Below are 27,437 nucleotides of genomic sequence, written 5' to 3' on the forward strand. Positions count from 1 at the left end.
TAATACAAAATCTAAAGAGCCTAAAGAAGAATATCATCCATTGGAAACTGTTTTTCCTCTTTTCAGAAACAAGATGGAGAGAATATGTGACTTAGAGATCTTTCCTTCCCTGGAAAATGAACTATTTTTTTCAGCTCATATTTTACCGAACCATCTGTAGAAATATATGTTACTACAGAACATAATATTTAGGTTTCCATAGCACAGTTCACATGGAGAACCTCCAGTAAATGGCAATTCATTCACCCGTATCACAGGCAGCCTCTAAACTCTAACTGCTCAGGTGTTGCAGACAGCAAAAAACAAGGCAGATGCTAAAAACTGAGAGCTCAAAATCACAGAGCGACTAAAAATGACAGTCAGTTTTTCAGTCCTCAGCTCCAGGTCTCATTTCCTCAACCCACTGCTTTGCTTGCAGAGATGCAACTAAATGCCTGAGGCCCAGGCCATGGGGTACAGTGGGTTAAAATAATGAAAAAAAAAGATCCCAGAAAGCTATGGAAATCCTTTAGCCCTCAACCTATGTTTCTTTTCCACATGGAGGGCTGGCTGTGGTCAGGACGTGTCCGCCCAGGACCTCCAGCAGCCCCTCCAGGGCAGGCAGGTGGTTTGGGATCACCTCCCACCGCAGCCGGGAGGATCCACCTCAGCTCCAAGGGGCTGAGCCCGGTTCTCTCCGGAGCACGAAGCCCTTCTCTGCTGTATGACGTCGGATGCCACCCGGCAACAGGAGAGGAGGTTTCCATGACAGCACAAACACGAGAAGGACAAAAGCGCCAATGGAGCCGGACGCACAGAGCGGCCATGGCCCCTCACCGAGCGGGCCGTGTCCCACCAAGGCGGGCAGCGGAGAGGAGCACGGGGAGGTCTCCTTTGGGTGAGAAGCCAAAACAAAATATAAAGGGATAAGGGAATACTGCAGCAATTTCTTTTCTGTTTTCAACACTGAACAGGACTTTTGATTAAGACAAGCGAGGAACTGATGTGTTTCACTAGGAAATCACACGCACTAATGATTTACTTCTCCATGTGTGAGCGTGCGTGTCTGGAAATCGGACACATCTGTCCCTAGAATAATTGCACCATAGATCAAAACTTGGAACGATTTCCTCGTGAGCGTAATGAGACTTCTCTGCAGATTATGGTACTGCTTAAATTATTTCAGTGTATAAAACATATGCTTGTTCAGTGCTCTGGGAACATGGAGATGGATTTTACTATATTATGCTAAGAATTGTTTGCATGTTTAGCTTTTTTTTTTTTTTCTGCACAGCAGCTTGATGCTAGCAAAAACATTGGATAAATATATCAGTAATTAAAACCATGAATGCCTTATCTATTCATTCACATACTACTGGCCATCAGCATGTAGCTACTGAGACATAAAAATGTCAGAAGCAGTGAAATATATACCAAATGATTCTAGCAAGAAGGCTATTTTTTATCTGCATTATAGCTATATATGCTATGTATACTTTATAGCTATAGTTAGCACAACAGGTGCATCTGTAGCTTTCAGCATTATATTCAAAAAGTGCAAACAAGCTATTAAAAACAAAATCTCAAACCAAAAATACCTTAACAAAAGACTCCTTTTCTAAGCTAGAACTCAGATATTCCCCAGTTTTGAAGATTTTTGTTATTAACCGCTCAGTGGTTAAGTTTCAGAAAGGCCACAGGCTGACCACTTCTGTAAAACCTACTGCATCACCTATTGGCAAGGCCCTAATTTAAACTGATTTGTTTATGGTTTTCTTTAGGGCAGGGCCAAAGACGTCATCACCTACCAAGTCAAGCTCTGAAAGCCTCTCTCCGCCTCCTGGAACCGCCGGTGAAACACAGCCTGTGCTGCCAGGTAACGTCCCGATGCTCGTGCAGCTCTTTGCTCTCAGTTCAAAGGGGAGGCCTCTGTTCATACTCCTCTGCCCCCGATCAGATGAGACAGTCCCCAAGAGTTTCCATACAACTTCTGCCTGAGGAAAACAGTGAATGAAGGCTTCAGTAAGTGAAGCTAGGGAAGGGGAAGAGATACTGTAAGAGAACACAAGTCTTGGGCCTGCCTTCAATGGCTTCTCAGAGCAGATGCTCACCACTGACTGACCAAAACTCCTAGCACGGCCAAGACTCCTTACCAAGTTTTCCTTGTTTTCTTGGGTGCCTAAGGTACCTCAGGCTTTGACAACTGATTCAGATTACTTACATTATTAAGAATGGATTGTGCGTTATACTTTTGTTATTGCCTCTCCTGAGAGCTAGATACCTACCAAGAGCTAGAGGAGGTCCAGACAGTTGACACCTGGTATATTGGGGCTTCTGCTGTTGGAGACTGAGTTTGTTAAATGTTACGAAAAGTCAGCAGTTAGCTGTCATGAACCAGACACATATTCAGCTTGAGTTAGCAGCAGGCTGTCAGTTTTTAGAAGCAATGCCTGCATAGTTAGGGGGCTGGAAGGGTATAGAAGAATAACAGCCATACATACCTACATATACCAGTTTAAACAGCTGCTGCCATATGGAAGATGAACAAGAAAACATTAAAGGCAGACAGCACCCTAGACAGAAAAAAATATCTTTTTGTGACCGAGTAAGAGCTAGGGAGCAATGACTATAGCATGACACTTTTGGAGGTGCTACAGGTCACAGCAGGATCTCATTTCCTCAAGGCATGGAGCGGTGGTTCTTAGCATCTAAAAGACAGACAGTATTGCTGCTCCTGAGAGACCAGTAATTAACCATGGTGTCATATTTTGTGTTCAAACCCACTATTTCAGGAGAGCCAACTTCCCTCTCTCCTCTCAGCTGAGACTTGCATGAGCAATAAAAGACAAACTACCTTATTGAACTTAACATGCAGAAGTCTCGACCTCAGAGTCCTCTGTTGTGGCTGCCTGGTGAGAGCTCTCTTGCCAGCACTCCAGCTGGTCCTAGATCCTTTTATATCCTGGACCTGTCCCTGGTAAAACAGCTCCAGACTGGTAACATCCCAGGTTAAAATCCTGAACTGACCATGGTCACGTAACATAAGCAATACAGAGCTCTAGGTTATAGAGAACTCCTAGCATTTCTATAAGCCCTCTCCAGCTCCCCAGTCCTGATTTAGTGTTGCTGGACACCCTCCAGGCATGACACTGAATGCAGCAGAATGAGGCTCCTTTGTGCTGGGTGCTAACCGTCTGCTTTGCAGCTTCTACATTTTCATGGATTTCTTGCAGAAAGTTCAGAAGAGGATGAAGAAAATTCCAAGAAAAATCCATTTACGCTCCCTTCAGATATTGATATTTTCTCAATAAGGGACAAGGAAAGAGAAAAAGCTAAGAAGGTATGTATACAAACTTTAGACTAAAAGATATTTCACAGATTTTTACCCAGTAAAGCAGCCAATATAAATATTATCAAAAATTACTGCACAACAGTACCTAACACATTCAGCTGAGAATCCCCTAACTCAGCTACAAATCCACTGAGGTCCATCATGGGGGATTAACTTTACCAAGAGGAGATTGGAGCACAGGCTTGCAAAATCTGCATTTTCACTGTATTTTTTTCTTCTTACTGAAAGGTAGATTTACCACACTCTCTGCAGGAGATGCCTGCGAGTGCTATTGTTATTTATAACCACAGGTGCTTTGGTGCAAGACCTCTTGCTCTCCAGTTCAGCAGAGTTGCCTTTCTGCTTGGAAAGCTGCAGTCTAACGATTGATGCCACCTTCTCCTGAACTACCAGCTACACAAATGCTTAGGAAGAAGGACTAAATCTGTTTCATGCCTTAGATATCTATTCCCAAGATATAGCAACCCACCAGACCAGAGAGCTGGGTCTGTGGAATATCTTTTTCTTCTTTATCCCCATAGAGGACTTTTCTTTGGGTGTGTGATGCAAAGGGCAGAGCACAGTTCTCTGAGCACTGAGGGGTCTGAGTACTGCACACAGCTGCAGAAGGCAGGCAGGAGCATGGAAGAGGCCTCCATTTCCAAATCACAAAGGCAAGGACTCCAAACACGCTCAGGAAAGCCTCCTCGCCTCACATACTGATGACTGATAGTCTGCTTGGGGTCAAAGTCACCAAAAGAGCACGAGGAAGAGCTCAGAAAGAAAGTGTGCTAAACACGACTGCTGAGCGATTTCCTCAGCCTACCCCATGGCCAAACTGTGGTGACTGGATGCAGAATAGCAACAAATGTGAACAAACACTAAGAAAAGAGAGGAAGTGTTTTGGTTGCAATGAGAGAAGGCATCACCAGGATTAGTCAGATAAAACCAAGCAAATAAGCTTTAGTGAGATACCAGAAGCTTGCACATTTCTAGACTCTGAATAAACTATTTGTGACATTCAAAACCACAGGAGATGAAGCATACAACCTACTCACATTACTGACATCTCTTCATAGGAACGTGAAAGGAGGAAGACCATGAAAATATATGAGAAAATGACCTACTCCACTCAGATAAATGTAAGACAAAATGTGTTCAGGAAAATGCTGCAGAAAGAGGAAGAAGAAGAGGATAGAAAACAGGCAACAGAAACAGACAGACTGAAAGCTTTTCAGGATAGTGTTTCTTGGAAGACAGCCCTTACTAAAGGTAGGGAACACTAACTATCTTTGTAGTGCTGCTTGACTGGAAGCTAGATATTCACCATCCAGATAGTTCTGGCCAACTTCATGGGGCCTCCTAGGCCTCCAAAGTAGCTGGGCTTTCATGGAGTTGGGTGTCAGCTGGGAGGCAGAACAGAAGTTGCCCTAGAGTTTGCAGGACTGTGTCATAGAGGTATTTACAATAAGCTGACCTAAAGTTGGATTTTAGCACACACAGGGCTAAAACCTCTGCCTTTGAAATGAGGAGAAACTTTACCAAAGCCCACGCAAAATTGATCCAAACCAGTGTCACAATGGTATAGCCTGCTTAGGACCACTGGCCCCAGTGTCAACCACATCCAAATTCATGAAGGCCTCCATATTCAATGTGTTTTGCTTTGACCATGTTTCTCTGAGCAACTTTATATTCTCATTACAGATCAGCATTTAGAAAGAGAGAGCTATCGTGACTACGTAAACAACAGGAGACAGATATTTTTGCTTGAGGTACTTGGCTTTCTTTAAGAGTGCTGCTTTCTGTTTAATTCTGTATTGCTTTGCTTCTTCACAACAGCTGTTGCCTAGAGGTTACACCAGGGAGGTCTCATGAAATCAGACCTCATGAGCTGGTGGTCCGAGTCCTGCATCAAAGAGCCTCATAGCCCATGGCCCACCAAAAAGAGGTGAAACTAAGTCATTTGCTACACCCGTAGCAGCCCTCCAACTATTTCCACTTCATTTGTGGGACCCGGAGAAATATTGACATCTTGGCCCTTACTTTCCCATATATAGATTATACCTGGAGTCATTCTGAAGCCAAAATAAGGGATCCCTCTTGGCATATCCCCATTATTGACCTCTATTGTAGCACTTTTGTGCTATAGCACAACTGAATCAACCATTATCCTTCAGGATTTAAGGCAGTGCTGGAATTCCTGGATTTTGTCTTTAGTTTCACTGCTAATTTCCTATATTACTTCAAAAATATCTCCTGGCCTCTACCTACCTACCATGTACCAAGATCCTGGTTTGAAATCTTCATACGCTCTGACAAAAACTATAACCAAGAACAAAGTTAAACCAGAATAACATTAGAACAAGTCAACCAACCAATGTGTCTGTCTTGCTTTTTGGATTCATTTCAGTATACCATGGCAGTAAAGAGAGATGAGATTCAGAGGCTGGAGAACTTAGCAAAGACAGAGGAAAGAAAACTGGAAAAGGCTGAAGACCACCTGGAAAAGGATGCTGTCATGTTTGATGAGTTCCTGAAGGAGAACGACAAAATATCTGTTCAAGCTCTGAAAATGTAATGGAAACTGAGGGAACCACTCGCATGTTCTTTTGAATTAGATTCTTTTTGCTCTCTCTCCCTGGAGGTTTAGTATTCACTCAGGAAAGCTCTGTATCCTGGCTTTTCCCTAGGGAGGCTGTGACTTGCAAGTGTCACTGGGACCTCACACCCTCTTTGCTAGCAGGGCCTTCACATAGGAGCCGGGTAGCATCTGTGGTGCATCTTCATGCATAAGACAGATTTCTGGAGTTCTTCCCACATCTTTCCCTCTATTTTACATGCATACTCTATTTTACACACAGTTCACTACTCAGCAACTGCTGGCTTATTTTATAGCTTATGTTTATGCCTTCTTCCCTAGTGCTGAAAAAGAAACGGCAGCAAAGACAGAGAAAATAATGGAGATCCAAGCGATTACTTCCCAAATAATGAACCTTGAAAGGTAATGTTTGCACACTGAATACTTTTACTACCTAACGTTTAGCAGTCTGTATAGCATTATGCTTGCATTTCTCAGTGGGAAAAAGAAATCCTAAAACAGTGTTCCAAAAATATTCCATTTTAAAAGCATCAGGATGTTTCAGCTTCTGTTTTCCAGATACTGGTTTTGTTTCTAAAATAACCTAATTTGTTAATTGCATTTTTAAAAAGTGCAACTAAACCAAGACCAAAATTAAACGTTTAGTTTCAGAGTAGAAGGCAAACAAAAATTAATTGTGCATTTTAATGACGACCTGAAACGTACATCCCTACTCCCAAAAAGCAATTCTTGTTGAAAGTAAAGTTGGAAAGATTTCTCAGTTCATGGTTGGCACTAAAGTCATGAAACATAGCTTGAGGTTTGATTCACTGACAGAAAAATGAATTTTTTCTGATGATACCATGACCATTCAGTAATAAAGTAGCTGTTTATTTTGTTAAAAGCTGCCACGCTCTTCCCTGCATACAGTGTGTGGGGAACAGATAGTCTTTCCTGAAGAGATGAATATGCACCTGAAAGAGTGACCACCTATCAGCTGAGATACAATAACTGATCACGTGCACATTCCTACCCCCTCTGAAGTAAAATGCAGTTGTTTAGCAAAGGAACTTGACATCCTTGATGTCTGCTCAGGCTGAGATCAGACACAGCGAGAGTCTGGTCATAGTGATGTGATCAAGCTCCTTCCATATCAGGGAGCACAGAAAGCAGGTGTAGGGCAGGTTCACGGTTGTCTTTGCACATCCATGTGGACACGTCCCTTCTTCAGGAGTCAGAGAGAGTCAGAAAGAACTTGCTCACGTTTTCCACCCCGTTAACAAACTTTGCATGGCTTGTCCACTTCTCTCACCTCAGTGATATATCCAAATTTGAGGATACTTTGCAGGAGTACAAGAGGTACAGGGACTTCCTCTATCAGCTGTCTCCAAAAGAGTGGCAGGAAGAATATGCAAAAAGGCACACAAAGGAACAAGAATTGAGAAAAACTTCCAGAAGTAAGGAAGAAAGTGCCTCTCGTCGCGCCACTGTGGAGAAGGGTAAGTGCCAGGGAAGAGATTCCCACTCCCTGCTTGGGCATTCCTGCGCTCTAAGTGCACGTCCCTTCTGTCCAGGCCAGGATCTGACCTTCAGGACAAAAGCTGCTGATCTATCCAAAACCAGCTATTTAGATGTGCAAAGCTCTCTGTCTTCTGGAAGTTCGGATTTCAGGTTATTATGTGAGGTCGGGTCAGAGTTCAAAGACATTCTGAAGCCTCTATCAACAGATAAATTGTAAGTACAAGACAAGGAGAACACAGGTACTATAGAGAGCACGTGGTTGAACAGGGGCCAGTATAGAGGAAACCTCCTCCTCACCTTCCTGGCAAGCTGTCTGCTGGTTTGCTGTGAGTGAAGGCCCAGGGTCACTGTAGACCAGCATTGCATTGATTCTCTGCTTTCAGTAACAGAGGCTTCAGCCATAAGCAGAGCCAGGCAGAGAGGTGGATGGGCAGGTGGGCGTATGAAGCAAGTGTTGCCAGCTCCAGCATTTTGAGGCTTAGCCAGCAATTGCCTGGAACAACAAAGTGTGGGTAGCAGATGATCATACATCTCCTAAGACCAAAATTCCATGGTTAACATGAGATTTTGAATTAAGCCATTGCTTGCAGGACCATTCCCTCTGCTCCTCTTTGGAGCCTTGTGGGCACAAGTGAGGCTGGAGCTAGGGTGGTGCGAGCAGAGAGTTTTCACCCTTCGGGGGACAGGAGGGCAACATGATGAGCAGTGTCTGGCCAGGCAGGTGCCTCTTCCCTTGCACCGGCACCGACTTGTCCCAGGGCTGAGCAGGGAAGAGGCTGCACTGCTGGTTAACACTAGCAGACAAGGCAGAGGAAGGGGCCATCAATCTTTTTTTCCACTATGTGGGGAAAGGCTGCAGACTGCCATGGTGGCCATAGCATGCCACGTAGGAGCAGTAACATATCCCATAGGGAGAGCAAGACTTTGCTCCTTCCAAGGAGAACCCAGACTTGCAAATATTCAAAGGATCATTCAGGAGCAAATGGCCAATGCACAACAGAAAGGGAGGCTGCTGCCTACCTGGAACTGAGTCTAGATGTTGCTTGCAGATGTCAGCCTGGCTCTTTGCTGTGTTTTAAATGCTCTAACAAGCTCTGCTTTGAGCTATCGTTTCTCTAAGGACCTGACACACAGAATGCCTTTTCAGAAGTTTAGTGGAGTATCAAGAGAGTGAAACCTGCTCGGACGAGGAGGATGAGGTCAGACATCTCATACTGAAATACTTACACGTTGTTTGTCCTCTCTTAGGCATTTATTGATATTACTAATTTATTTCACCTTCTAAAAATTCATTATGAGATTGAGGAGTTACTGTAGCCATTAGTTACAAATGTATGTTTAATCATATGCAGCCATAAATGTTTATGTTTTTAGCAGTATTATAAATATCTTGAATTAACTTACTTTCTCCACTTTCCAAAAACCTACCATCACCTCAAAGCTTGCAACCTTCCAACAAGATATGACATGACATAACAAGAGGTTTTACGATTTGTAAAGTTATCATCTTATGCCCAAAACTGAAGTTTTCCAAGAGCAACAGCATTCTTTTTTCATTTATAATACAAAAATGTCTTTTCTTGAGCTCTAAAAACAACATAAAACAACAACAACAAAAATTATTATAGGTGGTCTCTGTCATACTTCATCGAGTGTCAGTCCAACATAAACATCACAGGTTCCAGCTCAAAGCAATCAAAATGAAAGTGGAGCTGAGGGCAAATACTTATCTTAAATGCAGCAAACTGGATCGCAAAAATCCTAGTCCCCATCAGTATTCTAAAATAATTATTTTTAAACATTTTTTTCACCCAAGAGAGCCCACTTACCTCTATCCTTATTCAAACAAACATGAATTTAAAAATAAAATTTAAAAAATAATAATTTGAGAGATATTTAAAGCCAACATTTTCACATGCATCTTTTTTGCAACTCATGGAAATAGTTGATCTTGCACAAACAACCATCCAGCTATCAAATTAGCTATTTATGCTACTTTCTTAGTAGCAGATTTTTTTCTTTTCCAGTCTGTTACTTTCTTGGTCTCATCACAGCTGCTAACAACATGGGAGCAAAAAGATGTTTCGGGAAAAAGGGATGGATTGACCAAAGCTTCCCCTGAGGGAGGCTGGGAGCAAGAAACATGGAGAGCAGGCAGGTATGACAGGGTCCTACCAGGTCTGGTAACACTGCACGGACTTGGAGCCATCTCAGCTAATGCTTCATTTTTCTTGAGATATTTGACTGCTTCTTGACATCAATGCAGCAAAGACCAAGCAAAATAACAAGGTGCTGACTCTGCCCTGCCCGCCCTCAGCTTCCTCTCTTAACTCTACCCACCTGTAAGGGTTTCCCCCTCATTCCTCACACCGGCACCTCAGGGATGTTCTCTGATGGAGGACACCTGAACCCCAGTGCCCACTTCCCAGCTGCCTCTAACAGCACCAGGGTCTGAGCTTTCATCTACCTCCTCACAGCACCTTGTTCCGAAGCTGCTGGGGCTTTTCTCGAGCCTCCCAGGGCTTTCTGCCCCAAAAGTCAGCATCCCATGAATGTGCCTACCCAAAGGCTCAGCTCCAAATCCCAGCATTTGCACCGGTTTTTACTCCCTGAAAGGCATTTTACTGGTGCAGATACATCAAGCTATGCACTCTGCATGAAGTAGGGAGAGGGTTTTTACAGGGACAAGGACCACCAGGTACCCAAGAATCTGGGAGAACATTTGAATAACCAGGACTGATCTTGCTTCAGTTTCACCCCCATTCCAAACTATCTTTACTGACTTAAGGCAAAAGTCTCTGCTGTTTTAGCATCAGCTGAGTTTAAGTGGAAATCACCCTCTCAATTAAGCCAAACAATAAAACACACAGACTTTTTATGGGCATTGCCTCTCTTTTAGGGTAAGTCTTACCTCCTGCTTCTCTTAGATTTACCATAATGGCTGCAGACCACATAAAAAGTTGAGACTCAGAGACAGGCCTGCCCCTAGGAGAAAAAAAAAAAAAAAAAAATCACCTTTCTGTACCCAAGGCCGCTCCTCCCCACACTGCTGTAAGACACCAGAAAGCCATTCTGAGGAAGGATGATTTTTTCCAAAGACAAATGAGGAAAATTTCTCAACTTCTCAGTTCCTTGGAGCGAACCAGCCATACACAAACAGCACGATATTTAGGCAAGTCTGTGAAAAAAAAAATAACTTTTTCAAGGGGGTTGGAAAAAAACAAACAGGTGAGTTTGGACATCTTCAGATCTCAAATCAAGACATTAAAATCTGCACAAACTCAGGGCAATTCCTCTGAGTTTGCCAAGATATGTGAAACTAGATGATCAGAGAAAGCATAGTAAGTATCAGGACTGGAAGGGCCTTCCCTCCCTCGCATCCTTAGGGCAACACAGCTGCTACACCATATCTGTACTCACACAAGGATACAATGATCTACACCATCCATGCATAACTGGGATGCATAATTCTCCCGTTAGCCCATATAGTCCTTAGCCTTCCTCTCTTCCCCTTCTTAACCATCCTTTTCTGCTGAACCAAACCACATCTTTTCTTTACAGTGCGAGCTCTTTGGAATACATACAAATTCTCACCCTCATGCTGTCATTGCTATCATGAAGGCTATAAATTTAGTTTTTTTTTTTTAAAAAAAGAAAGCTATATATATGTGTATATATATAATGCACCAGCAGAAGATACCGGTGTAGACCAACCTCCATGTAGCTCACTAGATAAGAGGCTAGAACAGACTCATCACATGTTTTTCACTCCAGGAGCTGGAATTGTATTTTACTGACCCCCAGCAACTGCTGTCTATTTTCACGGAGCTGGAGGAACAGAACTTATCCCTCATTCAGAATTCCCAAGATGTTGAGGAAACTCTGGATGAGCTCCGACACACTTTAATCAGCACATGTAACAGGATGTAAGTCTGATTCTGCAATTCGGTAAGTGATGGAAAGGGGACCCTTGTGACAAATCCTTAGAACACAAGTGATCCCTCCTCAAGCTGCACGTCGCCATGGGGCTACGCTGCAGACCACGCATGATGGTCTGCTCAGTGTGGACTCTTCCTAGTGGAAGCCAGCAGGAAATCCCAATGCAATTGCAATATAGTTTTTCATACAGTATTTCAATAAAGTGCAGTTAAACTACTTGTGATTTTTTCTTAAGTATAATCTACCTTTTGCATTAGTTGAAAAAAATGTGAATACTATTTAGCTACACTGCTTCTAGCTCAGAAAAGTCAGAAGCTCCTTCTGCTCCAAGGCATAGGTGCGCGTTCCCAAAAGGGGCACGAGGTGCTACCTCCATCTGCCGGCAGCCAGAGGGACGGTCCCCGGCCGTACGGTAGCGAGGAGCCCTGTGTTTCAGGGATGCCCTTTCCAAATCCATGCCTGCCTTCTTCCCTGGGCTAGGGACCAGGAGATAGAGCAGCTGAAACAGCTTGCAGCCACCGTCAAATGCTCCATTGCCAAAGAGGAGGAGACCGCAGCAGATCTGAAGCTCCGAGTTCGCCTCTTTTCCTTCGGAGAATACCAAGCCGATGTCCAGGTAGGCCCTGCACAGCAGGGAAAGGGGTTGGTGCGGGAATAAAATGCCCTGTTCTTGTCCACCGGCCAAATCCAGCCTGGGAAGGGAGTGCACAGCCGGGTGCAGCATGAGGGTTGAGTCCTCCTGAGCACCAGGGAGGCAGCAAGGGCTGGTTAGAGGCGTTGCTAAAGTAGCAGGTTGGGACGAGCACGTCCAGTCCTCGCTGCTGCTGGGAGTAGGGTCTGCAGAGGATTGCAGCAGCCTGTCCATTCCCCACAGCTGTCTATTCCCAGCATCAGGGCTAAGCAAACCAGAAAACAAGCCTATCATCTCGTTGGAGGCGATGGAAATATATTAATCCTGTTTTCTTTTAGACAGACTGATTTTGGGCAGAACCCGGCTGGTACCTCCTGGTTCTGTCTCACTCTGCCTTCTCTTACCGTTAGGACAAAATGCTTGCGAACCTGAACAAAAAGGTGCTGGAAGTCTATCGCTGCTGCGTTGGAGAAAACGAGGCAAACCTAGGGACGCTGCAGATGCTAGCAGTGATAGAGAAACAGCTGGACGAGTTACTGGAGTGCCTAGAGAGAATCCCGCCAGCAAAGATAGAGCAGGCTGAGAAAGCGAAAGAAAAAGAACGGCGGATAAGGTGAGACCTCCTCCAGAAATGAGCATCACTTTTTTAAGTGTTGACACCTAAAGGCAAAGCCACCGAAGGGGACCCATTTGCCAGATCAAACCGGGAAATAGCAACAGAAATATGACAGCTCACGTGTAACCAATACATCCCATTTCGCTCCTGTAAGGGGTTCATATTCAGAGTACTTGTGTGTCCTGATGAGGAAGCAGCAGCCCACAGTTGTACTAAAAAAGACTGGAAAGGTACCTGTGTCTTAAATTGAAGGGCAAAATCTGGAAGGGAGATAAAGAAAGAAAAACAAACCTCTTGAACAAATTCAATAATGACAATTGTATTTTTAAGATGACAACTTGTAGTGACAATATTTAGCCTGATTAAGTAGAAAATTGCACCTGTATAATTATTTAACACATGAGCATCTGACACAGCCAGCTCTTCTGTCAGAAAAGACACTTGAAGGTATTTGTCAACAATAGCAGTTACTAAATGCTTGTTGCTATAGAACTCTGAAGTTTAACTTCTGCAATTAAATTTAAAAAGTAGCAAATGAATTCAAAAAATGGGGTTCTGTGGTCATACATTCCAGTTGGCTCAGTACATGAGAGTTCCCCATGCAAACAGTAAAGCTGCAACTGGACATCCCTAGCTGAATCAGGTCCATGTTGTGGAAAAAAAAAAATAGTAGCATGAGGTTTTGAGTCAGATCTGTGATATTTCTTCTACTTGCTCTCTTTCTCTGTGTCCTTCTTCATCTTTTAGTAATAGGGGTGTGATACCTCCTCCTGATGTTCCATGGGTGGTTTTCCATTCTAACTTACAAAAGCAGACAGATATTTACCCTACACTGGGGATGGAGGGGAAGAATCGGGGAAGGAATGCAACATAACAAAGAAAGTACTGTGAAAACAACTTAATTTTTTTCTGGAGATCACAAGATCATATTTGTTCTTCCTAAAAGGCTCAGAGAGGAAAAGAAAAGACAACAGAAGCTGCTACAGGAGGAAAGATTGCAACGGGCCCTGGCCAGAGCACAGGCGGATATAAAGAAAAAGGTAAGTTCAGCAGTCTCTGGACTAAACACCCCATCTGACAGCCCCTTGGGAGAAAATGGGGGTACTTAAACATCAACCATCTAAGGAAAGAGTGTCAGAGGGGCCTCCATTGTCAGGTGACACCCGTACTCAGGTGTCATCTGATTTACAAGACTGACTAAACTTAAGCAACTCCCTTACGGTGTTAATGCCAGTTCCTTCCTCTCCCTCATGGGGGTGTCTTGACCACATGGTCCTGCCCATTCCTTGCCAATCTTCTCATTAAGCTGATTTCAACTCGCTCATCTATCAGTATTGGAAGAAAATGCATGAAAATCTTCCAAAGGGGAATCAGCAGGAGACACTCCCTACAACGGCACCAAGCCACTAAACCAGTTCAGCTGTAGGATCAAAACGTGCCCTTTCCTGCATGCCCCATGTTACCCCAAACTGAGATGTGACCCCTGAGAGGTGCAGAGGGCCTCAGGCCACGGCTCCTGCTGCTAACTGAGCGGCTGATGCTTCACAGACCAACCTGATCAGGAGGGCGTCCAGCTCTCAGTGCTGCACTGAGCTGGTGACAGCCCGGGAGAGTGAGAACAGGCACCCTGAACCCAATCTCAAATAAAAGCCTTGCAGCTCCCTCAGATATTTTTCTAGCCTTTTTTAACTACCCTCCTCCTTTAGTGCAAACAAGGCTTTAGGCAGGGAACAGTTGCACGTAGCAGTACCTTGTAGAAACTGCAGCAGTGGCACATTCCAGCCTTCAGCCACTTGACACCTATTTAAGAGAAAAAAACAAGCTTAGCAGACACATGCAAACCTGCCTGGGAATCGGGGAGCCCCGACGCAGCTCACGCTGGTGCCTCTCGTTCATCTCTGCAGACGGGCAGGAGGCTGGTGTTCCGCTCGCACCCTCCCGCCAAGAAGGAGAAGCAGCAGCAGACCCAGGAGCAGATGGATGAAGAGAAGCAAGAGCAGCTCTATTACTTCACTTGACCGGCACAACACGGAGGGCTGAAAAGGTTTTAGAAAACTGTACTGCGTGAATGCATGGTCTGTTAAAGGTCTGAGTCATCTGCTCTGTTTGACTACGAGCTTCACAGCCCCACAACATTCCCTCCTCCTGCTCCAAAACCCCCGGGTAATCTTTTTTATTCTATTTTTCACTTAAGAAAATAAATTAAATTTTCCCTTCATTTTGCTTCTCAGGTCCCTGCTAGCAAAAAGGCTTTTCTCATTCAGCTTTTGAAGCAAATAGCAGTATCCCTACAAACCTGACTAGTAAGATTTAATCATACTCCCGAGTAACCGTCTTTCTTACAGCAAGACTAAGCTAAGCACCTGCCAGACAGTTATTATAAATGCCAAGCCAGTGAGTGATTATGAAGAAGAAACAGTGCCTTAATCCTAAGGAGTGGGAGGGATGGATTTCATTATAGAGACTACCTCACAACTGCTGAGGAACACACAAGCAATGGAAAGAAGAAAGAAAATAAGAAAAAAGACCACAAGCCCTGCAAAAAGCAAGCTGTTATTAGCTTTATGACAGCTGCATCCACACCAAAAACATTACCAGTAAGAAAGTAACCATAAAAAAAAAAGCTTTATTAACCCTTTTGCACCAGCAGTTCTTCAGGTATCCATTGCCAGCAACGGACTTCAAAGCCAAGTGATCCAATTTTCGGCCCCAAGAGGTTAGCACTTTACATTCATTTACAAAGTAAAGTGAGGTACATTTTCAGAAGTAGAAAGATTCAGTTGCAAGTCCCATAAAAAGATGGAGTGTTCCTTGGCCATTTTACAAGGTTAAGAACTGGTATGGTCCTTGAGAACAGAGTATTGCAGGCATTGGGAGCTCAACAGTCTCTGGTGCTCAGGAGATCATGGTGACCACTCAAGCAAGACCCAGTCATCCCGTCAACAAGATTCCTCCTTGGCCTTTCTACCTCTCAGGAGTGGTCTCCAGCCATCAGATAGAAGATCTCCAGTATAAATTAGTTTGGTTTGGAAACCCCTCCTGAGAGGGTAAAGAAATTCCCTGGACTTAAGCTGTAAATTCAGGACAAAAAGGACAGAGACCCTAATGCTCAGTTATTGAAGTTAAAGATAGAAAAATAAACTGGCTCAACCAGAGAATAAAATACTGCCTACAAATCAGGATCTGCAGTTGACTGTAACCTGTATACTTTTTATCAAGTCTTCAACAAAAGAATTGATCCGGACACATACATAGTTCAAAAGGCACAGGAAGTAAAAGCATTTCTGAATGACCTCGGGTGAATTCAACATCAGTATAACTGTAAAATAAATAAATATGTGCAAGATTAGAAAGATCACAATGTTCTTCTGCATGACATACCCTATTTTGTAAAAAATATACACATACGTGCATACACACACACCTCATTGAGAATAAAAACAGTACATACAGCCTCTTATCAAACTCCTATACATAATTTTATAGGCATTCAGTACATCACCATAAGAAACATTTAAATTACTACCTTAAAATGTAACCAAAGAGTTCTTTTCTCCTATATAACCCTATGCTTATTTAGGTCTGCAATCCAGGTAAGTACAGTACATACAACCTCCCCCCGACCTCCCCACTAGAAACTGCAGTTTCTCAATGGGGCAAATCTTCCTAGATAACAATTCTTTGCCCCTCCCAAAATAGTCTAAGAGCTGCATATTCTGTAAACCAGCCGGAAGCTCCATGTTCACATGATATTCTGGGATATCAATAAAGAACAAGCATTAACAGTGTTCAATCAAAATAATAATAATAATAATAAAAAACAATGGCCCATTTACAGGTAACTTGGCAGCAGTTTATGTATGAGTTATAATCAAGGTGCTTAAATTGAAGTGACTGTCAACATCCCTCCCAAAAAGGGAACACAAAGATAACTAACTTCCCTCAGGTGCTGTTGGACTCTTAGGTAATCACTTACAGTGAGTACAGTTCTATTGCAGTTTCCTTTTTCAAGTGTTGCTGGAAGAATTCAGCAGATTATTTGGGGCATAGGAGCAAAGAAAGGGAGAAACTCAACATGAGCTACAAACTGATTCCCAGCTAAGATAACATTTAGAATCTAGTTTTCTAAAACAAAGATTTAGGAGCATCTCATTTTCATGGCATTGGATGTTAATTTTGTTACGTCTTGTCTTGTATTTTATTCCAGTTTTCTGCCAACAAATGGGCTGAAACAACTTTTTGTGTGGAAACTAATTGCAAAATTTGTTCGTAAATCCTCAATGCCACTGGCCCCAACAGGAGACCAACAGAAGGAAAGTTTAAACTGTCAGGATTATAAATTTGTGTGTTAGCTGTAGAATACTTGCTTTCCTGTGAAAACAGTAAATATTACCTCAGTTTGAAGTTTAATACAGTACTTCTCCCTGAAACAACACTGTACAGCAGCCTGCCTCAGTCTCTCTGACCACCAGGCAGACAGAGTATCTTACACAGGCACATCAAGTAGAATTTACATGTTTTAAGAAAAAAGATCAGGTATAACTGCCCTTAGCAAATTGAAAAGAGTGCAACCATAATCCAGTACTCCTAGTTTTCATAGTTTCCTTGGAGAAAGACCCACATGGTTATGTCACTCTGCCGAAACATGATTGCCCAGTTCATGTTCAAGTAACTGTTCTTAGTAATGGTCATTCCAGGTCCTGTAAGTTTATTGTGCTTCCAGTGAACTGGGAGTTATCAGAACCTGCATCATCTTCAGTGGAATTGTGTGGCTCCTGTTAAGACAAACAGACAGCATGAAGAGTTCAGCGCTTTCACCTCTAGATGCTCTTAATACTCATCAGTCAGTCTTAATGCTAAGCAGTCATTACTTCGAAATTTATCGAAAATCACAGAAACCTTCTGAATTGCTTAGAGGAAGCCCAAAGCTTTCCTCCTTTGGGGACCCACTCAAACAGTGCTGCTTCAGTTTTCCTTTGTGCACTCCAGATGAATAGGAGATAAATTAACATCACTGACTGTTTGCTTTTCATCTGATAACTCTGTACCATGGGCAACTATTCTAGTACTCTTGTACTTGTAGATTTATTATAGTAAGGTACTTCTCTATATACAAGAGCATTATTTCCCATGCAAAAGAAGCACTGTTAGTGAGAATACTGCACTGCGGAGTCTATAAAACACAAACCCCCAAATGGCCAGTAGAAAAAGTGGTCTGGGTACATGCTAATCTCTCCTTGCTGCTTGTTCTCGGCCATTCATCCTCCCTGACACACCGTTTGCTGGAACAGCAGATAAGAGGCATTTACACAAGCAGCAAGGACAATGACTACCTCCATATATGAGACCTGGTATCCAAACAACTGAATCTCCTCTGATACTTGGTAGTTCCCAAAGCAAAAAGTTGAAACCAAGTATTTTAGACTTTTTGATTTTACTTCTTTTTCTATTTAGATCCCCAGTTGAAAAATGTATGCTCAAGAATTTATAGCGCACTTCCAATACTTCCCGCAGCCTGTTACGTATCAATTCTGATCCTCCTTCTGGACTTATTTAATGTTACCATATGGGATCAGAAAAACAAGAATAGGGCACTGCAGTAATGAATGAGTAACATTTCTTGGTCAGCACTTGGTATCAGAGGAAGAAAAACTACCATCTATGATGTGTCAAAGGTGGGTAACATATACAAGATACATCTAATCTTGGACTGCACTTCTCAGAGCTTACTGTAAGTGAAATTAAATTTCTAACCACAAACAGCATATCTCAATTAAGCAGAGCTCCACAGTGTTCACAGTGCACTATCTTCACTCTCAAGCCGGGCAATAAAGAGCAACAGCTCTGAAATGCTGTACCTGAAGTATGTGAACAGGTAAATCCACTGTAAGCTGAGAATGTGATGAGGAGGACTGAGAGCTCAGCTGAAAGGGCAAATCTCCCTCTCCTGGGGGATCATCCTGTGAAGGCAGAAACACAGTGCAATTATGAGACCCCCAAGCATCACAGTAAATTTCACTCAACCTCAGTGTTAACAAAAAGTCTGGTAAAGCTCTTACAGCTTACTGGTAAGGCCTAGATTCACAGAGGCATGCAGAAAGCTAACCACCAGTTATACCTCAGCCTAGGCCAGTGCACAACTTAATACCTACTGTAATCAACTCTGAAACATGGCAAGACCTGGGAAGAGAGAAATAGTTCATCTTCCACCAAGAATAACATTCTAAAACATGCTGAAGACCACAAGCTCACCATGCCTTGTGAAGCTGGTACTTTAGTATTAGGCTACAAATTCTAACACAAAAGGTTTTGAAGTAGAAATTGAGAACATCTGGCTGCTTCAAGAACCAGCAATGAAGACAGAGGAAGAACTTCATCCACTCATAGCTTGCTCCCTACCATATCCTGCCATTACGAATAAAGTGGAATAAAATTACCTTCTCTCTGTAAACTACAAAGATACACACGTGGCCAAAAGCTGCCATGTCCCACTGCCCAACCTACAGGGGCTACAAGGTATTTTTTAGAGAAAAAAAAAAAATCTTAAACTTTATTTTGATAATACTGAAATAATAGCTTAGACCGAAACTTTATTTTCCAGGACTTTTTTGAAGACAGTCTTATTTACCTTTTAAATGGGAGAGAGGTGGAGTAATACCAAGAATTTTGGGATCAGAGTAGTGGAGGGAAAAAAAAAAAAAGAAAGAAAGAAGAAAAACACACACAGAGGAAAAAGCTTATACAACTTATATAACCCCTTAGTTAATGCATGCTCACAGCCCTTTCTCTCAAGAGCACCCTTATCTCACACTTCAGGGCAGAAGGCAAAACCTGCTCTGCCTCTCTCCTAACAGCCTCAGGGATAATTATAATACTTGGATGTAGCACAATTTTGCCATGCAAAATAAAAGGTTGTTAAAACTTTGTTTTGCCCCAGGTCGCTTCCTACCCTAAGCACGCTCCAGCCTAAGGTGGTGGATGGGATGTTCCCCGTACTTATGGTGGCTGTATGTTCCAGGCTGGACTGAATACTAACACCAAAGGCAAATAAGAACTACAGGCAAATAAACATGTATCTGTTCTGCACCCAGCAGATGCATGATTAAGCAAGCTCTGTTTTCAGGCATTTCTAGACATCTCTAAAGCCAGTTTGCATATCGACTTTCACAGGAGATGCTGCCAGTGGGCAAAAGCCTTAGAGGACATAGTAGGACTGCCCATCTCAGCATCTCATGGCGGCAGCAGTACCTGGGTTCACAGGTAGTTAGATTCTTCTATAAACGCCAGCTTCAGCAAGTGACAGAGAAGATGAGCAGGTCTTTCTTTCTCAGTCCTTACCTGAAGGAGCTGAATTTGCACATACTGTGCTCCAGTGGCAGGGTCCCTTATTGTCAGCCCTCCGTTTGGCAGAACAACGTTGCCACCCAGTCGGCTGCCAGGAATGGATGATGAAAAGCTGGTAGGACTTACTTTACCGCCCTTGCTTTTCCTCTGACCAGAGCCAGATGCCCCTAAAAAGAGTAATTTTAATACTTAAATTGTCGGATGTTTGCTATGGTTTCTTGCTAGAATTTTTCAGCTTCGTGTCCTTATTTATACTGTACCACTAATTAACACTACAGAGCAAACGCTTGGAACAGTGCAATATAATTATGTACCATCTGATAACTAAACAGTTCCCCAGACAGCACCCAGCTCATGAACTCCAAATGCTGACTGAGCAGTTGTCCTTTGCAGTAATGGCATTCAAACCACATCACAAATTGCTGGGCTTAGGGCTCTCCCTTCTGGTAGCATCAAAGTACCAGCTTATTTGTAGAGTTAAAAGAAAGGAATTGGAAAACGAGATTGCATTTCCTATTTCTGATTTTGCAACTCATTTCCCAAGTAGTCACATGAATCACTTTTGCAAACTGTAAAATGAGCACTATGAAGCTCATCTATTTCCAGAAATATTTCAAAAACTACTAGAGGCTGCAAAAGTACAAAACCACTGTCACTCATGACCCTGGTGGCTAAACACATACAAAGCTTTAGAAGCAACTGCTGTTCTTTCAGCCACTTGCTTTTACTCCACATCAGCATCTGTCTTACTGAACAAACTCGGGAAGATGAGGGGGGTAAATCCCCTAAAAAAAATCCCAAAACAAATCTGGCCCTGGACCAGCAACTGCTGGACCCAGGCAGTTCAAACCAACCTATCCCTGAACTGGCAGGATATCCCCCAAACAAGAAAGTTTCAAACCGAACAATATGAGCATGATGAACGGCCATTTGTCAATTAAGTTTTGTTCTGAAATCTACCAGCAACTATTTACCCCCTCCTTTTTACAGTTTAAATTTAAATATTCCTAGTTTTAAACAGTTCCTTTCACCAACCTCAATACTGAGGCTGGATTATCCAAGAAACCCATAAGCAAACCCATCTTTTTAGTCAAAAACAAGACAAACCAGTCTCACATACTGGAAATGAGAAATATAACCAGAAAAAATGCAAGGTTGCAACAGCTTCAGTTGTTTCAGTAACCCACGTATACCACATGCACAGTTCTATTAATTCACAATAAACCAAAGAGGGCGTTTAGAAAACATGCTCTCACTCCTGCTTCCATTCTACTGCCAGAAACGCTAAATAACTGTATTTATCAAATTTTTGCAGAAGGAATGCTTCTCACCTGTGCTGCTCCCATTCCCTTTTTGTTTTCGTTTCTTGGCCAGCTGAATAGCTCTGTAGTCTGTTCTCGCAGAACCACCGCTTTCCTAGCAAAAACAAAAACCCACAGAAGTTAGGACAGGAAGGTTTTCAACGCAAGAACAAACTAGGACAATGACACCAGCATAGTGGGCTACCAGCTGTGGTTACCTTTCATATTACAAACACTGAATTCAGTTTTCTAACTTCTTTTTTTTCTGATTAAAGTTTTAGCAAATTCCATGCACGCACTTACAAAATTAGCTCCGTATCTGTAAGCATCCAAATTTTAATAGGGCAAGCACTGTGACAGAGCAAATGTTTTGCACTGTAAACAGAGAGCTACACGTCAACAGCATTGTAAAGCAGGAGGAATAGTATTGTAAAGCCAGAGAGAAGAGTATTTAAAAGAGTTCTGTGGGGATAAGGACTGAGATGAAAATGTTTCAGTTACTCTCATTAATACATAGGAGACAAACCATATATTCTTGTACTTGGGTTTTCTTTCATCCTCAGAGGGCTACACTTTACACATGATTTTTTAAAATTCCCTTACTTTGAAATGTGCTCCCTTCACTCTCCCCACCAAAATTCAGTTTCTTAAGTGATAACATATTCCTGATGACATACTCTTCAACAAAATGTTTTACATCCTTCATCAGTAAAGGCAGAATATATTATCAGTGAAATAACACACAGGTCTGCCCATGAGGTATATGCAGCAATGGATATTATCAAAGTTAGGGTATCTGAGTCATCTCTGGGTAATGAACAGAGTTACTGCATACCAAAAATGAGCTGCCAGTCACTGTGCTGAGATCCATTTCTTTCTGAGCACTGTAGCTTCCTGGAGCGTTGGAGAAAACAAACTGAGTCACTACTTTGGTGCCCTCTTGTTGACCAACAACGTCCGAGCTGGGGAGCAAGTTTCGTTCAGCTTTAGTTGGCGTTAGCAACTCAGGCACATTGGCACCACCGAGGCTACTAGAAGGAGTCAAAGTGGCCGTGTCAATCGTTAAATTATTGCTGGACGTCAACCCGTGCACATCCTGGCTGGAATTCCTCACCGACAGGGATGCCAGCGAACCCAAGGCTTCCGCGTTGACGGTCTGTACATCATCCAAGTTTAAAGTGCTTTGCTGCAGAACCGTCGCGCCGGTTCCCAGCAGGAGGGAGCTGTCCAGGCTCTGCGGCATGTCGCTGCTGGCCACCAAGATCAAGGGGTCGACCGCCTGGCTTAGAGAATTGGTGCTGACGGGCAGGTTTCCTCCGAGCGTCGAGCCCACGGAAGCAACATCTATCGTGACGATGCCAGAGTTCACGAGCGCCATGTCCGAGGCAATTCCAGAATTGTTACTAGACACGTTGGAGAAGAGGGATACGAGGTCTATGTTGCTGAGATCGCTCTGTGCTGGACTGGTGAGTTCACTGCTTGGTGTGAGGGAGCTGGTTGCTTCAAGCTGAGTTAAGAGATCTGGAAGGGAATATGGAAGAGGATAGATTTTCAACATCTTTAATCGCTAGGTCAGAGAGAATGCTACCACTTTTCAGGAGCAGGAATTCAGCTGTGGGGCTATAGAAACAGCCGATGGAAAATGGAAAAGCACTTGTCAAAAGGTAACACTAAAGCAGTCCAGACTACGTTAGGCTTTAGAGGAGTGGGAAGGGAACTGCGTTTGGTCTTTCCTTCTGTTTTACACGTGGCAAGGAGAATGACAAGGTCCACTTCATCCAAAAAAATTGTAATTTCTGAATCAACTTAGGTCAAGCTCAAGTCTCACTTTCTGACAGTTTCAGACCCCACTGAACATTTTGGTGGAGAAAAATAACTCTAGTCTTGAAGATTTTGCCATTCATATCAGTGGTGCTAAGACTTCACCATCAGTAAATATACATTTTATTTAACAAAATATTTAGTTTTTTCACTGCCCCTTCCCATAGGCTTAGAAAATACTTACCTGGGCTGAAGTTGTGCTGTTTTACCATATGTGTTTTCATGCTGTGTTTGGAAGTGAACAATTTATTACAGCTGGACACAGGACAGCGAGTCTTTAATGAGTCCACATCTTGAAGATGCTTTTTGGAGTGAATATACAGACTACTTCGTGCTGAGAATTTTGCACAACAGCCTGCAAGAAGATAGAAAACTTTAAAAATTCATTTCACTCTACTGTTAATTTGACATTAATATTAGTGTCCTAACAAAACAAAGTAGCTCTGAAGATCTCTATTCGCTATTTTGCAGCACCTAAGCATGCATTCTACAGTAATTTAGAGGAATCAGACGAAAGTCAAATCTAAATTTCTTTGTTTCATATGGAGGACAACTCGGTGGATAAAATAGTTCAGCAACCCAATTCTGACAGCAAGAAATTTAAATCAGTAATTCAGTAAAATGGACAACATTCCCCTACTATGTCATCTACAGTGAAAAGATTTTTATGATGACTGCTTGCAAAATCCTAATAACAAAAAAAAAGGAAACCACAATCATCTCGTGGAGCTTGTTTACTTTAGAAAACAGAACATTCCACATGTGTGGAAGCTGTAGCATGTAAAGGCTCAACTCCACACAACCCAAGTTGTGATAACCCAATTTTAAGCTACAGGCAGGTACCCCATGAGCACATCTTACTTTCCCAAGGCCACAGCAAAGCTTGCACTCCAAATTTTTGTCTCTATAGAAACGTTCAGCTCTCAGTCAAGGTGCACTGCTGCAACAGTCTCCTCTTTCAGAAGAGGCTAAATGGCCCCTGCCCATGGGCTTGACCCAGCCACAGGCCCCAAACACTACAGTAACTCGCAAGTCACAACAAGAAGACATAGCCTTAAAATTGCTTGATGGGACCATTTTTTTCACTACTTTCCATGAATGAAGTGAAAAAGCTGAGCTACAGAAACCGAGCATCAGGACTCAAATATTCCAGAATAAAGCTGCTTTGTTCATTTTAATTAAAAAAAAAAAAACTAAAAAAACCCTCATTGTTTCCTTAGCATCCCACAACCTTGGGAGCGATCACTCGATTACACATCATTCATTTAGTTTTAAATCTTCAGATTCTATTAGAAGAGTCACTCTAAATTGTCCCAGTCCTCTAACAAGTGTGCATCTGGAAAAAAACCATGCAAAGTCTCTAGACATGACAGAGTGAATGAAAGGATATATAAATAAAAATGTAATACCTTCTACTGGACACTCGAATGGTTTTGTACCAAGGTGAGTTATACTATGGCCCTTCAAGTGTTCTGCTCTTGTGAAGGACTTCCCACAGCCTTCTACTGGACACGTAAACCTCCTGTCATCTTCATGTTTCCTACAACGGAGGGAAAGGACCATTGGCAAGTTTAAATCAACTGTTTAAATACTGGAAACAAAACAAAACAAAAACAGAACTAGCGGCAAGGGATGATCTAGAACAGAGCAATAAGAAAAGGCTACCTTTTATGTCTCAGCAGCTTGGACATACTGGTGAAAGACCAGCCACAACCTTCAAAGTCGCAGATAAAAGGCCTTTCACCTAAAATGGAGAAAGGTTATGTTAATAATTTAACATCAAAATCCACACTGCTGTCAAAAGACCTCAAAAGTTGATTAAACTGAATTATTTCAAGACAGCAAAATAACTCAACCACCTTCTCATTAATTGCAGAATCCTGCAACACCTCCTTCCCTGCCATCCAACCTGAGACTTCTTTAACTTAGGACTATTACTTCTTTTCCTGGGGACCACAGGACCTTGGTCTTTCTCCATTTTCTGCTCTTTACCTTCAGCATGCACAATCCATCCTACCTTTTCATATTTGCTTTCTACAACCCCATCCTTCCCAGTGTTCTCCCAAAGCCTCTTTCCCAATAACCCACGACTATATTGAAGGCGTTTCGCTAATCCATACTAGCATTACTTAAAACAGAAACTGGACCAAAATGTTTTTGCCTGTTTTCATGACCTGTAATGTGATTCCACTTACTAGACAGGAAGCTCCCCAATATAGTTAGTTTTCACCACTTCTTTGACTTTTAAGACTTTTCTAAAGGACAGCAGAACAGCACTGCCAGGCCATGAAACACAAGGAAAACCCCAGCCAGGCTAGAGTGCACATAGTTGTTTTAAAGCATCAAAAGATTGGTTTTCAGTCTAACAAGAGTCTTACAAACCAATAGGGCTCCCCTGAGCTGAAATGTACCTTCTCGCTGTTCCCAATCATGACATATTTCACAAGTTCTGTTAATTTTCTACCGTTTCTGAGAGGGCACAAGATTAGAATTTCATCCCAGTGAGACACCATTTCAAATTTCTAGAAAGCCTTGGGAAGGTGCTGATCCCCTGGGCCACCTTTCCTGCATGGAGCTCCCATGCCACAGGACAGAGCTTTGCACCCCTAAGTCTCTTTGTGGCTTCAGCGGGTCCCCGCTCCCAGGTCCTCGAGGAAACATTTCCAGGGCCCAAGAACAACGCGTGTCACCCCCTTCCACCAGGCCGCCCCGCACGATACCTGTGTGGCTCCTCATGTGGATCTTGAGGCGACAGGCCTTGTCGTACTGCTTGTTGCAGCCGGGGAAGGAGCAGGAGAACTGCTCCTGCTCCCTGAAGTGGGCTCGGTTGTGCGAGAAGAGGGCGCTCACGGTGATGAACGTCCTGTCACAGCCTGAGGAGGGGGGGGGAAAGAGAAGCGGGGGACGTGAGCGGCGCCGGCGGAGGAAGGCCGAGGGGCGCCTCCTCCTCCTCCTCCTCCTCCCCGCGCCGCTCACCGGGGTAGTCGCAGCGGAAGGGCCGCTCGGGCTCCAGGTGGCTGCGGCGGCGGTGGGCGGCGAGGCGGGCGGCGCTGGGGTAGCGCTGCCCGCACGCCTCGCACTTGTGCGCCGCCTCCTGCTCGTGCGCGCGGCTGTGGGCGCGCAGGTTGTAGACGGTGGTGAAGCGCTTGGCGCAGCCCGGCGCGGCGCACGCGAAGGGCCGCAGCTTGTCGTGCGAGTGCAGGTGGCGCCGCAGCTTGTAGGCCGTGGCGAAGGACCAGGCGCAGCCCGGCACCGGGCAGCCGAAGGGCCGCGCCGCCGCGCCGCGGGCGCCGCCGTCCTCCTCGCCGCCGTGCGCCGCGAGGCGGTGCAGCCGCAGCTGCTGCTTGCGCGGGAAGGCCTCGCCGCAGCGCGGCTCGGGGCACGGGAAGGCGGGCGGCGAGCGCGGCCGCGGCCCGCCCGGCGGCTCCGCGGGGCTGGCGGCGGGCGGAGGCGGCGGCGCGGCGGGCGGCGCGGGCTGCTCGGCGCCGGGCCCCAGCGTGAGCACGCCGCGCTCGATGCGCACCAGCACGCTCTGGTTGTTGATGGTGATGGTCCCCGAGAAGGAGGCGTCCTCCGCCGCGCCGCCATCGCCATCGCCGGCGGGGGGCGGCGGCGGGGGAGGAGGAGGAGGAGGCGGCGGCGGCGCCGGCGGCGCGGCCGGGCCGGCGGCCTCCTCGGGCGGCTCGGCGGGGCCGGGCTGCGCGCGCCCCGCTTCGCCGCCGGCCTCGCCCGCGCCGCGCACCACGTTGAGGACGAGCAGGAGCCCGTCGCTGTCGGGCGCGGGCGGCGGCGCGCAGGGGCTGGGCGCCGCGCTGGCGCCGGCCTCCGGCTTCTCCTCCAGCAGCAGCACCGGGAAGCTCACGTAGAGGCCCGGCGAGGAGGAGGAGGCGGCCGCGGCCGCGGCGGGCGGCTCGCGGGCGGGCGCGCGGCGCGGGGCGGCGGGCGGCGCGGCGGGGCCGCCATGTTGGGCGCCGGGCCGGGCCCGGGCCGCCTCCGCGGCGGGCAGCCCCTGCGTTTCCATCTTGGGGGTCCCTGTAGCAGCGGCTGAAACCGGAGCCGCGGGGCGGGGCCGGGCGGCGCCGCGCGGCGGGCGCGGAAACCCGGAGCGCGGAGTCCAGGCGGACGGGGAGGCCGAGGGGAAAGGCGGAGCGCGGACGCGCGGAGCGGAGCGCGGGCGGCGCCGGCCGCGCGGCCACCGCTGGCCCGGGGCGACCTCGGCCCTCAGGCCGCCCGAACGAGCCGCTCCGCGTCGCGTGTTCCCGCCCGCGGCTTCGAGGGGCTCGCACAAAGGGGCGCGCTCAGGGCTTTTCCCTATTGAGGGATTATGGCCACATTATCGTATCCTGAACATCGCCCCGCTCTTTAGAAAACGGGGG

The 27,437-nt window shown here is 44.9% G+C and overlaps 3 protein-coding genes across 4 annotated transcripts in view; 2 read left to right on the top strand and 1 right to left on the bottom strand.

Annotated features, from left to right (window-relative positions):
- Nucleotides 1–27,437, top strand: part of LOC104577994 (netrin-4) — a 166,708-nt gene that overhangs the window by 52,128 nt on the left and 87,143 nt on the right. The window lies entirely within an intron of this gene.
- Nucleotides 1,747–14,613, top strand: CFAP100 (cilia and flagella associated protein 100). Of its 2 annotated transcripts, none has more exons than XM_088528326.1 (13): nucleotides 1,747–1,855; nucleotides 3,213–3,319; nucleotides 4,390–4,582; nucleotides 5,015–5,082; nucleotides 5,721–5,884; nucleotides 6,231–6,311; nucleotides 7,206–7,622; nucleotides 8,557–8,608; nucleotides 11,184–11,335; nucleotides 11,829–11,964; nucleotides 12,390–12,592; nucleotides 13,542–13,635; nucleotides 14,500–14,613. In XM_088528326.1, exons 1-13 carry the CDS (start codon nucleotides 1,747–1,749, stop codon nucleotides 14,611–14,613), a joined length of 1,890 nt encoding a protein of 629 aa, XP_088384452.1. The 2 variants fall into 2 exon arrangements, with proteins under 2 accessions (XP_088384452.1, XP_088384451.1); XM_088528325.1 differs by having other exon boundaries at nucleotides 11,187–11,335.
- Nucleotides 15,202–27,082, bottom strand: ZXDC (ZXD family zinc finger C). The gene is made up of 10 exons (XM_088528213.1): nucleotides 26,038–27,082; nucleotides 25,782–25,934; nucleotides 24,727–24,805; nucleotides 24,471–24,601; nucleotides 23,246–23,416; nucleotides 22,076–22,761; nucleotides 21,271–21,355; nucleotides 19,934–20,106; nucleotides 18,454–18,555; nucleotides 15,202–17,370 (listed from the first exon to the last, which is right to left on the bottom strand). Exons 1-10 carry the CDS (start codon nucleotides 27,080–27,082, stop codon nucleotides 17,284–17,286), a joined length of 2,712 nt encoding a protein of 903 aa, XP_088384339.1. The 3' UTR covers nucleotides 15,202–17,283.

Source organism: Tinamus guttatus, unplaced genomic scaffold (assembly GCF_059628265.1).
Source record: "Tinamus guttatus ecotype Peru unplaced genomic scaffold, ASM5962826v1 Tinamus_guttatus_pri_ptg000307l, whole genome shotgun sequence".
NCBI lineage: Eukaryota > Metazoa > Chordata > Aves > Tinamiformes > Tinamidae > Tinamus > Tinamus guttatus.